The sequence below is a fragment of the Mustela nigripes genome, chromosome 7, assembly GCF_022355385.1.
Source record: "Mustela nigripes isolate SB6536 chromosome 7, MUSNIG.SB6536, whole genome shotgun sequence".
Taxonomy (NCBI): domain Eukaryota; kingdom Metazoa; phylum Chordata; class Mammalia; order Carnivora; family Mustelidae; genus Mustela; species Mustela nigripes.
The window spans coordinates 31,509,252-31,524,586 of record NC_081563.1 but is presented as its reverse complement, the minus strand read 5'-3'; the positions used below and the strand labels follow the sequence as shown (position 1 = coordinate 31,524,586).

Sequence of the window (15,335 nt, the reverse complement as noted above, 5' to 3'; positions counted from 1 at the left end):
TTTGTTAGGAAATAATTACAGATATGCATAAAGGTACAGCAAAGCAAATGTTCATTCTAGCTCTGTTTATAATTGCAAACAGTCTGAAGTACCAATAAGAGGGAATTTATTAGTTAAATTATTTTAGATCTTTTAACTAGGTTAGCCATTTAGAATTGTGTTTTAAGAAAATATTTAACAACATGGAAAGATGTTCTCAATATATTAAGTTTAAAAAGTAGATTGGAGAAAATGATCCTACATTAGTTTCAATGTGTGTATATTTTTATTTATGTCATACATTTATAGTTTCTTTGTTTCTGTATATAAACAAATCTAGGACTGAAGACTAAAATATTTATCAAATATAGTGCTAATTATCTCTTAATTGTGTGATTATAGGATATCATTATTTTCTTCTTTCCTAATAACTTTCATGGAAAGAAATGTGTGTGTGTGTGTGTGTGTGTGTGTGTGCGCGCGCGCGCATGCATACGTGCATGCGTGTGTTTGTGTATAATTATCCCCGCCCCCGGCCCCCGCCAAATATACCTGTTGTTTAGGTGAAAAGCCCAGAAGGGAAATTTCAGAAGACCAGTACCGGAGCTGTCAGAATGCAGCCCAAATCAGAGGAGCTGAAGTTTGTCACCAAGAACGATGGCTATGTGCACATCCACCCTTCATCAGTGAACTATCAGGTCGGAGTGGTGGGGTACACCTGCATTTACACACGGCAGGCCTTACAGAGAGCAGCACTCTCTGGGGAAGGTTGAATAAGCATGAACAGACTAGAAATTGGACTGTTTGGGGAAAGACTATTTCCATTTTAAGAAAATTCTACTGGATACTGAAAAACTGCTCAAAACTGCTTTCAGATGTAAAATTGTTTCTCTGCAGCAGTCATTTCTTAAGAAGTCAGGCTGTAACTGAATCACTAAATGTGTGTCTTAAAAGGGAACGGCCTGTACTTGCCGATGGCGCCTCCTGGGTGCTTCTTCCTCCTGCCGCTGCCGGGCTGCGCTCCTGCGGCTCCGCTCAACTTACCAGAGGTTACACGTGGCCTCCTAGTCGTCAAACCCAGAGAACACACCCTTTCCCCCTGGTCCTCATCAAACTTGACTCTTGCATAGTATTAGACAGCACTAACCTCCTGTCCTGAAACCATCTTTTTTTTTTTTTTTAAAGATTATTTATTTATTTATTTATTTGGCAGAGAGAGAGAGAGAGACAGTGAGAGAGGGAACACAAGCAGGGAGAGTGGGAAAGGGAGAAGCAGGCTCCCCGCTGAGCAGGGAGCCCAATGTGGGACTCGATCCCAGGACCCTGGGATCGTGACCCGAGCTGAAGACAGATGCTTAACAACTGAGCCACCCAGGCACCCATGAAACTATCTTTGATATGGTTTTGCTCCTGAAATGCCACTTTCTTCTTTCTCTCTCTCTCATCGTCCCCGACACTTCTTTGACTAGTTCCTCTTCCTTCGCTCTGAAATTGTGGTTCTGTCCGTAGACCTCCTTTTCTCCATACGTTCCAGTTTACTCTTCCCGAACCATCAGGGCACTGTGATCCTGACTGCCACCTCCATACTGTCACAGAGCCCCGGATCCCTGTCTCAGGCCTGGGCTTCTGAGCTCTCCAGCTGGAGCTCATCAGCCGGATGCCTGCCAGTCACCTCAGACTCATTATCTTCCACTTCCCTCTTCTCTACCTTTCTTCCCTGCCTCGGTGAACGGCACCGTCCCCGTCAGAGCCCTGCGGTCACAGGGTCCCTGCCACTCTTCTCCTTACTCCAGTCCCTTTGGACCGCGGGTGCCAGCAGTTGCACCTTCCGACACTCTTGGATGGGCCGACTCCTTTTCTCCCCACTGCCCCTTCCTCAGTTCAAACCCCAACATCTGTCTCCTGCCTAAAGTGCTAACACGCACGATCTGACTTCTGGTCCTTTCTCTGGGTGCTGCTGCCAAAATTAACTTTGAAAAACACACATTCAGTCCTGTCATTCCCTGGCTTAGAACTCTTCCTGTGTGGAATCTCCTGCAGATGCTCCTGGGACCCTGCGTGCCTGGCCCCTCCTGTACCATGTCCCCCACTGCTCCTCCCTAGGTCCTTCTGTGTGCCATGACATTGGACACACTTTCTCGGGAAGGACACACTTCCTCTCATTCTCAGCAGGCTCCTAGCCTTTGAGCTTCCGTGAAGCAGCTCTCCCTCAAAGTTGCTTTTTACTTCTGGTTCTGCCATCGTGCATTTTATCCACTGTTGTGTTTATCTCATTATTTTACGGTTTATGGTACATTTCCTTCGTGGAATTGTGAAATTCCAGGAATTGTATGTCTGCATTTTTATATTCTCGATGTCGAGCGTGGTGCCTAACTGAAAGCAGATGCTCAATAAAACTTCGAGGAGAGTGGAACAGAAGAGGACAGGAGGACGGAGGAAGAGAATTCGAATTGTTAGGACTGGTCATCCCCTTGCAACTACTGAGTAACATGTCTGCAAAGCATGAAAAGGGTCTCCTTAAAGCTCAGAAGAATTTGAGGTCCGGGAGGTCATCTGGTCTCTCAGCCGCACATGTACTTAGGAGCTAGAGGTCTGAGTTAGCTCCACTCCTCTTCCAAGGTTGCCATGGCATTCATGCAATGAATCCAAATTATTCATGCATCCGTTCAGTGTCTACTCGCGAATCCTCTGTGCCGGGCACTGTGGTGGGCTGTGGAAGACAGTGGATGAACTAGACAAGGGCTCTATCCTCAGGGAGCTTCTGTTCTGCTGAGGAAGACAGGCAAGAAACAAGTAAACAGATCATCTCAAGTCAGTGACAAATGCTACTAAGAGAAATAAAACAGAATAAGAGGTCGAGAGTGACCGGAGAGAGGCCATTTTGCTGAGTGGTCAGGAAAGAGCTCTCTGAGGAGAAAACAACTGAGCAGATCCTAAATGCAGTGAAGGCCGAGCCATGGAGATATCTAAGGAGAGAACATTCCAGTAGAGGAAATGAAGTCGGAGGCACACTGGTGTGCTGGTGGGGGGCGGGGAGGTGGGGGACGCAGGCCAATGGCCAGGACAGGCGGAGTGGGACGTGAGGAGCCAGAAGAGCAGCTGTGCTGGGACAAGCAGGCAGGGCCAGGTCCTGTGGGCCCTGTACAGGCCGTGGTAAGGATCGGAGGTTTTCTTCTTCGTCCCCGGACGGTTCTGAGCGTACCTTTGTAAAGGATCATGGTGGCTGCTGGGTGGGAAAGAGACTGAAGAGGGAAAGCAGAAGGCTGGCGAGCGCGAAGGAAGCCACAGTGGTGGCCTGGGGGGGGGGGGGGGTCGGTAATGCTCCGAGCTGAGGTGGTCGCTGTCGCAGTGGGGAGAATATGTCAGTTCCTTATATTTTTAGAAAATAGAACCGACAGGACCTCGGGATAATTTCGATGGAGGGAGGGGAAAGAATAGTCGAGGATGGCTTCGAATGTGGGACGTGAGCTGCGAGGCGAATGGGAGCATCGTGTCCTGAGCGGGAGGGGCGTACTGTCGGTGGGGGGGGGTGCTTATCAGCTCTCCAGGGTGAGACGCCAGAAGGCAGTCGCGCGTGGAAGCCTGGCCTCGGCTGGGGGACAGGTACCAGCTGGAGAGAACTGGGGGAGTCGTTCACGGACAGGTGGTGCTTCAGTCTGTGGAAGGGGGGAGGTCCCCCCCCCCCTGCTGACGGTGTCATCATCTGAGGTTTTCTGTTCCAGGTCAGACACTTTGACAGCCCCTACCTGGTGTACCACGAAAAGATCAAAACTAGTCGGGTGTTCATTCGAGACTGCAGTGTGGTGTCCGTGTACCCACTGGTCCTGTTCGGGGGAGGCCAAGTGAGCGTGCAGCTTCAGAGAGGGGAGTTTATTGTGTCCTTGGATGATGGTTGGATCCGATTTGCGGCTGCTTCGCATCAGGTAAGGGCTAGCGGGCCTGTCTGTGAGGCGTGGGCCCTGGGGGGCTTTGTGCTGTGAAGTACAGGGCATTCCTTCAGGGGACGAGGACGACAGTGCTCAGGAAGAAAGAACGATGAGAGGGGCGGTGGGACACGGAGAGCGACCAAGGCTAGACAGAGGCCAGAGCTAGAGGCTCAGTGAGAGACTGGAAAGTGCATGAGGAGGGGAGCCCGGGATGGGCTGGTCTGAAGGGTTTGGGACAGAAGCCGTGAGTGAGTTGTTGGACCTTCCTAATTGTTGTACAAACGCATGTTCCCAGGAAATGTAGATGAGCGAAAATAAACAAAAATCACCCCGATTCTACCACTACCATTAAGGAAAAAATAAAGGTAACGGGCCTGAATTCTTTTATTCTCAGGTCTCACATATTCACTGTTGGAATCTCTGCAGAAATATTTAAGGAGGAATATCTGTTTAGGAACTAAAAATTCATTTTAACATTTGCATCTGGTAGAAAGGTAGCAAGAAGCAGAAATGCCAACATTAATGAGTATTGGCACATCTAACTATGAAGTCTTAAGCAGCATAGTCAATAAAAATATGTGAGCCATATATGTAATTTGTTTTTCTAGTAGCCACATGTAAAAAATAGGTGAAACTAATCTTAATTTTATTTAATGTAATACAGCTAAAAAGTTTTAATTTCAACATGTAATCAGTATAAGAATTTATTGAGATATTTTATACTGGGTTTTTATACTAAATCTTTAAAATCTGGGGTGTACTTTACACTCACAGCCCATCTGTTCAAACTTGCCATTAGATTAGCCACATGTGACAGGAGTCTGCCATCTTGCATGGAAAAGGTCTAGAAGGCCAGGCATGGTTGGTTTAATTCAGCAGCTCAAGTATAACAAAAGCCTGGCTGACCTCATGGTAGCATAGCTCCAGGCCTCACATCTGTGCTGCAGCAAACTGTGCAGGAGTGGAGACAAGAAACTTCCTCTCCTAAATCAATTTCTCTGGCCAAAGGAATGTCATAAACTCTAAGGCCCAGATGATCTGACTCATTCACTCTGGCAAAGCTCATGGCATGAGCCTGTTGGAGTTAGGTTGGGGTGCAAACTGCACAGTTGCCAAATGATCGGGGAGCAGCAAACCATGTTGGGAAGACCTCTCCATGCCCACTACACAGAAGCATAAGAAAACGCCATAAAAAATGTGGAGCTGTTTCTTACCATGAAAGCATCAAATGTATCCCAAAGCTACAGATTTTTTGGTTTAATATCTAGCATTTTATTTTTTTTTAAGATTTTATTTATTTATTTGACAGAGAAAGATCACAAGTAGGCAGAGAGAGAGGGAGAGGGAAGCAGGCTCCCCGCTGAGTGGAGAGCCTGATGCGGGACGCGATCCCAGGACCCCAAGATCATGACCTGAGCCAAAGGCAGCAGCTCAATCCACTGAGCCATCCAGGTGCCCCAATAGCTAACATTTTAAATTCTCCATTTTCCTGCTTTTCCTCTTGGAGCAAATTGAAAAGTTGACCAGGCTTTAATATGCAGAACACTACATAGAAGCCATTCTCTTTTCGTTAAATGAGATGTGCCAGAGGAGCCTCTTTATAATAGCTTTTATTTATTATATTGTAGAGCTGACATTGAGTGAATGTTCTTATAGTTGCATCAAGAAATTTTAGAAGCCCTTTAGAATAAAAATGTGTTTAGTTTCTCCTCCCCACCCCCGCATGGAGTTAAAATTACTACCAGAAATCTAGATAATGATAATCATCAGTGGGACATTACCTTTACTAACCTTTCCTCCCCTGGTGCCCCAATCACTGCTCACATTGCAACTTTCATTTTAGGTGGCCGAATTAGTAAAGGAACTCCGTTGTGAACTTGACCAGCTCCTCCAGGATAAGATAAAAAACCCAAGCATAGATCTGTGTACATGTCCTCGAGGATCCCGGATCATCAGCATGATTGTGAAACTTGTCACCACACAATAAAGTCCAGTCTCAGGAGAGTGCTTGCTCTTCCCCTGCTTCTTGCTCACCTGGGCAATAACAGCAGCACCTCTCCCTCCAGGCAGGCTCCGCTCTCTGGGCTGCCCCGGAGAAGGAGCCCAGGGCAGGCACCGCGCAGGCCCTGAGGCACCGCACACCTTTAGGGAAGGTTCCCAGACGGAGTATTTCTGACAGAACAAGGACACTCCCAGCACAATTTGGAGTGTCCATGTGAGGCAGTCTAAAAAACCGGCTTGCCTGTCTTTCTCTGTGACTATCCCGAAATGAATGAAATTCACCTCATCATACAAAAGTGAATGTTGAATCTCGATTCGGTTTTAATCTATGTATTTTTTTTCTATTTACATGAGGAGAAATACTGAAATTTTTTCTATTGTAAAAGCTCATCTGAAAGAAGTTAGAATAGAGAAGGACAAAAAATCATGTAAGCAAGAAAAATTAAGATTTCATTTTAGGCTATTAGCTACGAAGTAAACTTAAACTTGATATGTGAGGGATTTTTATTTTACTCATTAAAGGTCAGCCTAAAAGACCTGAAGAGCTCTTATTTGTTGTTAAAATGCAAGCTGGTTTTATCCTTACCATTCTTCTTCTTAGAAGCAGAAGAGTCTAGGTGTCTTTGTTCTGTTTTTGGATTTCCATTTAGGAATCTCTGCTCTTTCTTAGGAACACCCAGATCTAATGGCCACATTGCACATTACCCAGCAAGGAATTTTGACGGTCTTCTCCGAGCAGACTTGGCACAGCCGAGGTAGAAAAGATTGCCATGCTAGTGTCAGATTTTCAGCCATAAAAGTGTCTTCCAGGAGGCTGCTTATTTTCAACCAATGGGGAGCTAACATTTTGAAAAACTATCAGTACATTGACATTTTCTCTAGGCATTTATCCATGTGGCCAAGAAGCATCGCAGAGAGCTGAGTAGAAAAAATATTCTTACGTGTGTGTGGCACTTGGGTAGTCACTGCAGGTTTCATACCATAGATGGAATTCAGACTAATCAGCAGAACCACCACAGTGAAGGGAGTTCACTTTTCACAGTATTATTTCAGTTAAATTTTCAGGAAACCTTCTAGGCTGTCCAAAAAGGTCATTGCCCAGCGTGTTTAAGCCTTGGCACACTCGAAGAGCTTAGACTCTTAAGTATTGATTAAAAGGCATCAATCATGTCATCACTTTAAATTTAAAAACACGCATATGCATAGCACCTGCTGTATTCAAATTCTGACTCGCAGCGGAAACCAGGCTCACGTTACAGAACTGCTCAGGAGAAATGAAGAAGACCACACTAACCCTCTAAAACATCTTTTGGAACCAGTTCTACTCTCGTGGTGCTACAGTGGAGCTGATGTTGGCCGCCCCCCGCCCCCAGAGACATCTGCCCAAGCCGACCTGCAGCTTTCCACGCGGGTTTGCAGCAGAGCACATGGTGGGGAGTAAACTGCACAATTTTCCATCCTGAGCACTGAGAAATCGCTCCCCTCAGGGAAGCTATCCTTGGGCTGGTTACTTGTAGCCACACACAAATGCACAACTCATTCCACAGATGTGCCAGAATGTGGAAGAGATCAGGAAGCCTTGACTGAAGACACTGAGTAAGAAAATCCTCCCTGCCAAAACCAAACTTCTTACACCCCAGCAGTAAAATTATGAAGTCAATGAAGCAGGATGACTTCACAATTGAAGGTCAGAATGCAGTATGGCATTTCACGGTGAAATCAGATTTCTAAACCCCAGCAAGATGGTCAGCACTTAATGTTCATTTTATGGAGAATTCTGTAAATGTCGTAAATGTCTGCAGTATCTGTTTTACTGGAATCTAGCTAGGGAACAATATTGGTAAAGTACTTGCTACAAAAGTAGTCTGCATTGGGGTTTTGTAATCTGGGTCTATGGAGAGTTCTCGGGAAATGGGAATAAACATTCTTGCAGAGGTGGTCCTAGGTTGGCAAAGCACTAGTTCTGTCCTCTTCCTCCTTGAGTTCCGTACCTGAATATTACAATTCAGACTCCCTGACAAGTAATGAACTTTGGTCTTTATCGTCCCATTCTATTATTCGGGCAGTTTAACTAATACACCAAAGCGCACTGCCTGTGGATCTGTATGCAAATGGTAAATGTTCTTTTTCCTTTCTAGGCAGTGGTTGGAATATGTCCTTAAGAGGTTATCATAAAATAAGACCTTGTGAAAGCACTTTGTAAAATTAAAATGTAGCAAATGTAAGCAAATTGGGGCCGAGGGTGTGGTTTTCAGATGTGGCCCAGGCTGGCTTTTTGAGAACTGCACTCTTGTGTTTCTCAATTGCTGGGCTGAGCTGGGGCGCTCAGGCATCACACTTGGAGGGTGTCTTGTGGGTATCACCTAGTTTCCACATAAATGAGGATCCCTGGGGGCGTGATAATTATGCTCACACTGCCATTATGCTTAAACAAGCCTAGGCAGATGTTGGCTCTTTCCTCCTAAGTCATGCTAGAATTAAGCAGAATGCCTAGAGCTTATTTTCTCCCAAATGCAAGGGGAAAGTTTGCTTGAAATTTTTAGCCAGTAAATAAATACAGGGTGATCTATTGTTTTCAGAAGTTAGATCTTGATCGTGAAACTCTGTCAATACTTGAGTACCCACAGTACAGTGCCTCCGGTGGGAACAATGTAGAAACAGCTAACACAGTGTATTGTCCCAGCAATCGTTTCAGACTGTTCCAGAGTGGCAGGCTTCTTCCATTCTTTTTAAGTCTCACACGTGTAAAGCTATATAATGACTGTGTAAACCATTAATCACAATGAGGCATTAACAGGAGAGACTTTTTTTTCTTGCCATTTCAAAGTTAATACCCCCAAAACCATATATCAAAGAGATTGGTCTTCAGTAAGATTTATAGCCAATCACTAATCCTTAAGGTGCTTTCAAATCTTAGATGTCTTAATGATTTGCTTTGTCAAAGAACAGAGAAAGAGTTGTGCTGGAAATCACTCGCCTGATATGAGTCACCAGGAGTGAGGGACATCGATATTTCATAAAGATACAGGACAGCAGCCCAAACATGAACTTGTTCCCACAGACAGTTCATTCTCTCTCTGCCCCATCTTAGCCCAACAGGGGCCACCCCCACATTTACTCCTGAGTCAGTTCCAACACAGGGAATTGAGTAAACAAGCCAGGAGAGAGCTAGGAGGAGAATGATTTAGAATCCATTTACTGGATTTCTCCATCTGCATTTCAACTTTTTAGGAAAGAAACAAATTGCAACAAAAGACAGTAGGAGGGGTTGGTTTGAAAAAGCAGCGTCCCAGGGAGAACTGGGGGCTTATGTCTCATTCTTTATTTTGGCTCTGGTCACAATCTCAGTGTGGTGATATCAAGCCCCAAATTGGGCACTGTGATCAGCAAAGGCTGCTTGAGATTCTCTCCCCTTCTCTCCCTCTGCCTGTGCCCCCACTTATGGGCTCTTTCTCTCTCAGTAAATAAATACTTTTTTTTTTAAAAAAGGCAACTTCCCATAAATACCAACAATGTATTTGAGATGATGACCCTGACATTACAAATACAATATTCATAAATATGGTGTAATAATGTATTTAATAAACATTTTCAGCAGAAGCATTTCAAACTGAGAGGTTTTGTTACTATTATTCCTTATGCAGAAAAATGCAGTCACTGATACCTCCTCCAACCTAGGTTTTACTAAAATTGGCCTGAAGGAGGTAATTTCCTTTCAAGTCAAATGAGCTTATTTTTATAAAGGGGAGATTATCCCTGGCCGATTTTCTTCTACAGTGATTCAAGACAGGATAACATAGCCCAAAAGACTCATTTACTTACTGAGAGTCCCCTTTTAATAAGTTTTGCCTCATTCCATACCTAAGTTTCAAGTGTATTAAAAGTATGTGTTAACCATTCAAGTAAGACTTTATTTGTCCGTGGAGGTTGATTAACTATAATATAGGCTCTTACCATGTACAAAGACTATAAAGAAGTTTCCTCACAGGAGCAAATGTGTATTTTGCTTGTTTTAAACCAGTGGTTCTCAACTGGAGGCAATTTTGCCCACCAAGGCCCATTTAGCAACATCTGGAGATGTTGTCACAACTGAGGGGGGGATTGGGAGGTACTCCTGGCATCCAGGGGTTAGAAGCCAGAGATGCTGCTGAGTATCCTACAATGCACAGAATCTTCCTCGAACAAAAAATTATCCAGTTCAAAATGTCAGTAGTGCCAAGGTGGAGAGAACCTACTTAAACAAAATGAGATAGGTGACTACTTAAAATGTCTAGCTATTAGTTACTAATCATATAAATTACACCCACAGTTGTCTCTGAAAATTATGCCTAAATCAACCCTAATCACCATGTACTGTGTGAATAAGAGCATATGAGCCCATCATGTTGTTACCAAATGCAGAATACTTAAGGTCTGAGGAAATTATATGTACCAATGGGAAAAGCTATATACAGATGGATAGGGATACAGTTACTTTAAAAACATGTTCTACCATTAAATTTCATTTTTGTAAGTATCACATTTTGAAAATGTGAAAATAAGTTAAAATGTGTTTTGAAAATACAATTAGTATGCGACACTAATACTGTTAACATTTTCCACTTGCAAAACTCAAGTTCTCACACTTAGGCCCACATTAGATATCTGAAATACACACACCCTTACTTTATCATTCTGTTACCTGAACAGAGTCCAACCTTTGGCCAATATTATATAACACAAATAGGGTTTTAAGAAGGGGGATGGGGGGCGCCTGGGTGGCTCAGTGGATTAAAGCCTCTGCTTTCGGCTCAGGTCATGATCCCAGGGTCCTGGGATCGAGCCCCACATCGGGCTCTCTGCTCAGCAGGGAGCCTGTTTCCTCCTCTCTCTCTCTCTCTGCCTGCTTCTCTGCCTACTTGTGATCTCTGTCTGTCAAATAAATAAATAAAATCTTAAAAAAAAAAATAAGGGGGATGGGAATATATAGCTCTATTGGTGGATAACTGTAAAATGTTGAAATCTAACATGAAGCCTAATCAGGAACTGTAATTTCTAGGTTCAGTAATCCTCCTACTGTTTGAACTGGGGAAAAAACAACAACAACAACCAAAAAAAAAAGTTTATTTTAGGACTTGATCATTAGTAAGATTACCGGACTGAAAGTCAGAGATGTGTTATGATCTTCAGACAGATGTCTTTACAAATAGGGGCCATGCTATACCATGGGCACCAAGGGACAATCCCATCTGAGGAGGAAACTAATCCATTCATTATAGACCCAGCACAAAATAATCCATAATTATAGACGTTTCTGTTAATGCCGCCCTTCTGTCTCTGAAATTCACCTGTGCACTTTCCCATTTAAACTCCAGCTGTCCCCATTATTTCTGGTCCATAAATCTTTATACCATACTTTCCACAGTAAGCATGGCTAAGACGGATTAATGGAAGCATGCAATCTGATTAGTTAACAAGGAGGCTGATTGTCCAGTTTATAACTAATGTGTGCTACGTGGCTAGTTTGAGACCCATTTTGGGGTTGCAGAAATTCCTCCCACATTTATGCTCTTAATTTCAACATAACCAACATTTTAAGCAGGTGCTATGTGCCGGCCACCCTAGGAACCCAGGATACAAAGATAAACTGGGACACAGGAAAGAGGACAATAGAGGAATAAAGTTTACTTGAATAAACTCTATCAGGAGCATAATTAACCCCTCACCTTTGAAGGTTTTAAAGAAACTAGATCCCTATATGTTGAAATTAAAACAAAGCATACTAATGGCTTTGACCAAGTCTTAATTCTTTTTAAGGATCTCATCTCATTCAGCAATTAGATGTGCTTTTTTTTAAAAGATTTTATTAATTTACTTGAGAAAGAGCAAGTGAGAGTGAGCATGAGTGTGGGGGAGGGCCAAAAGGAGCAGAAGAGTGACAAGCAGACTTCCTGCTACGCAGGGAGCCCAATGTGGGTCTCGGTCCCAGAGTCCTGGCATGACCTGAGCTGAAGGCAGATTTTTTTTTTAAAGACCTTATTTATTTGACATAGCAAGAGAGCACAAGCAAGGGGAGCAGCAGAGGAAAAAGCTGGCTCCCCGCTAAGCAGGGAGCCTGACTCAGGGTCCTAGCCCAGGACCCTGGGATCATGACCCACTGTATTTGGGAGGCACCTGGGTGGCTCACTTGGTTAAGTGCTCAACTCTTGGCTTTAGCTCAGGTCATGGTTTCATGGGTCATTTGATGGAGCCCCACCTTGGGCTCCGTGCTTGGCGGGGGGAGTCTGTTTGACAATCTCTCCCTCTGCCCCTCCCCGCAATCACACCTGTGCTGTCTCTCAAATAAATAAACTTGAAAAATTAAAAAAAAAAAAAAAAACATTAGAAAATCTATGTGACCTTAAATTAGGCAGAGTTCTTACCCACAGACACCAAAAGCATGATCCATTAACAGAAAAAAATTGGTAAATCAGTCAATTTCTTAAACTTCTGCAGCTCAAAAACATCATTAAGAAAATCCAAGACAAGCCACAGACTGGGAGGAAGTATTTGCAAATTATATTTCGGTAAAGCACTTGTATCTAGAATATATTGACTTTAGAGCTTGGGTGCCTGGATGGCTCAGTTGGTTAAGAGAATGCCTTCAGCTCAGGTCATGATCCTGGAGTCCCAAGATCAAATCCTGCATCAGGATCCCTGCTCAGCATGAAGTCTGCTTCTCCCTCTGACCCTTCCCTCTCATGCTCTCTCTCTAAAATAAAATCTTAAAAAAAAAAAAAAAAAAGACTTCTTAGAACTCAAGTAGACAACTCAGTTTTAAAAATGGGCATAATACTTGAGTAAACATTTCACCAAGGATACTACAGATGGCTTAAGAAGCCCATGAAAAGATGTTCAACATCATTAGTCATCAGAGAAATGCAAATGAAATATTACTTCATAGCCTCTAGAATCACACACAGTACCACATACTGATAAGGGTGCAGATAAATTAGAGCCTTCATACATTGCTGATGGAATGTAAAATGGAATGTAAAACTTCCTTCATACATTGCTGATGGAATTAGAGCCTTCATACATTACTGATGGAATGTAAAACTTCTTAAAAAGTTGGACATAATTTATCATGTAATCCAGTAACTCCAGGGGCACCTGGGTGGCTCAGTGGGTTAAAGCCTCTGCCTTTGGCACAGGTCATGATCCCAGGGTCCTGGGATCGAGCCCCGCATCAGACTGTGCTCAGGAGGGAGCCCGCTTCCCCCTCTCTATCTCTGCCTGCCTCTCTGCCTACTTGTGATCTCTGTCAAATAAATAAATAAAATCTTTAAAAAAAATTTTTTTTTTAAATCCAGCAATCCACTTGTAGGTATTTCACATAAGAGAAATAGAAATCTATGTGCATACAGAGACCTCTCACAAGTGTTCACAGCATTATTCATAGTAGCCCCAAACTGGGAACAACCCAAATATCCATGGTGAATGAATAAACAAAAAGGAGTATATTCACCATGGAGTATTACTCAGTAATAAAAAGGAGCCTGTGCTACATGCTACAACATGGATGAACTTCAAAAACATAATGCTAGGTGAAAGAAGCCAGACATGAAGACCACATATGGTATGATCCCATTTATATGAACAGAAATGTCAACCCCATAAATACAAAAAGATTACTGGTTGCCTGGGACTGAGGGTGGGAATGGGAATTCACTGCAAATGAGATACAGAACCTTGTGGGGATGGAAATGTTTAAAAAATAAAGGATTGTGGTGCTGGTTGCATGACTGTCAATTGACTAAGATCACTGCATTATATGCTTCAAGTGGATGAATTTTATAATAATACCTCAAAGTTTTTTAAAAACATGTTGAGCAACCAATAATACATTGTATGTTAATAAAAAATAAAAATATGTTGGGTGCCTGGAGCGCCTGGGTGGCTCAGTTAAGTGTCTGACTCTTGGGTTTCAGCTCAGGTCACGATCTCAGGGTCGTGAGATTGAGCCCCAAATGGGACCCTGCTCTGGGCATGGAACCTGCTTAAGATTCTCTCTCCAGGACGCCTGGGTGGCTCAGTCTGTTGATTGCCTGCCTTTGGCTCAGGTCATGATTCTAGGGTGCTGGGATCAAGACCCCGTTTTTCCCTCTGCCTCTTCCCCTGCATGTGCTCTCTTGTGACAAATAAATAAAATCTTCATTTAAAAATGTGCATACTGGGGCACCTGGGTGGTTCAGTGGGTTAAAGCCTCTGCCTTCCACTCAGATCATGATCCCAGGGTCTGGGGATCGAGCCCTGCATCAGGTTTTCTGCTCAGCAGGGAGCCTGCTTCCTTCCCTCTCTCTGCCTGCCTCTCTGCCTACTTGTGATCTCTGTCAAATAAATAAATAAAATCTTTTTTAAAAATAAATAAAATTTTAAGAAAATGGGTGCCTGGCTGACTCAGTCAGTAGAGCATATAACTCTTGATCTCAAGGTGGTTGAGTTATAGCCCCATGTTGGGTGTAGAGATTATTTAAAATCTTTACAAAACTAAATAAATAAAGATTTATTGTAAGATACCTTTAATTAAAAAAAAAAATAGGCACATGACTGGCTCAGTCAGAAGAGTATGTGACTCTTGATCTTGAGGTCATGAATTGAAACCCCATTCTGGGTGTAGCAATGAGCAAAAAAAATACTTTTTAAAAAAGTCACTTTACAGTGGAGAAACTTGACTAACACCACCACCTTCACCAGGTGATCACAGTTAACGTCATGAGAAATGGAACAAATCAATACTATCTGCCTCCTGATATGATGCATCAAGAACATTATCATTTCCAGGGTAGCCCTACCCAAAAGAATCCTATCAAACAAACAAAAGGAAACATCAAACTCAGATTGAGGATTATTCCACAAAATAAATGTCATTGTCCTAAAAATCAAAGACAAGACTGAGGAACTATTCCCAATTAAAGGGACATGACTGAACATGATACATGGTTCAAATTTTTAAAATCATTTTGTGTTTTGTTTTGGGGTTTGTTTTGTTGCAATACAGGACATGGAGACAATGTGGATAAGGTATGTATTAAATCACAGTACTGTATCAATGTTACTATCCAGACTTTGATGACTGATAAGAGAATGTCCTCATTTTTCTATCACATCCGTGATTTACCCTCAAACAGTTTAAGGGGAGAAAATGAACACACACACACACACACACACACACACACAGAAAATACAGATGTGGTGAAATGCATTTGCTGAAAAAAGATATACGGGAATTATTTATCGTGTTCTTGCAAATTTCCTATCAATCTGAAATTACGTTAAAATAAGTTAAAAGAGGGATATGGATGCTATAATTACATAATTAGAATACATTTCCATGAGTAAATATTAGAAACACAAAGAAATAGATATGACAAAATGATAATACGAGGTTTCCAGGTTCAAGCGAGATCA

General features: G+C 43.0%; 1 protein-coding gene across 4 annotated transcripts in view; it reads left to right on the top strand.

Moving 5' to 3' along the window:
- Window positions 1-6,448, top strand: part of DHX57 (DExH-box helicase 57) — a 54,561-nt gene extending 48,113 nt beyond the window's left edge. For all 4 annotated transcript variants that reach the window (XM_059405486.1, XM_059405488.1, XM_059405485.1 and 1 more), the window contains 3 exons: window positions 543-677; window positions 3,702-3,902; window positions 5,749-6,448. In XM_059405486.1, coding sequence (XP_059261469.1) covers window positions 543-677; window positions 3,702-3,902; window positions 5,749-5,892 — 480 coding nt within the window. In that variant the 3' untranslated portion in view covers window positions 5,893-6,448. The remainder of the gene's footprint in view (window positions 1-542; window positions 678-3,701; window positions 3,903-5,748) is intronic.
- The last annotated feature ends 8,887 nt before the right edge of the window (window positions 6,449-15,335 follow it).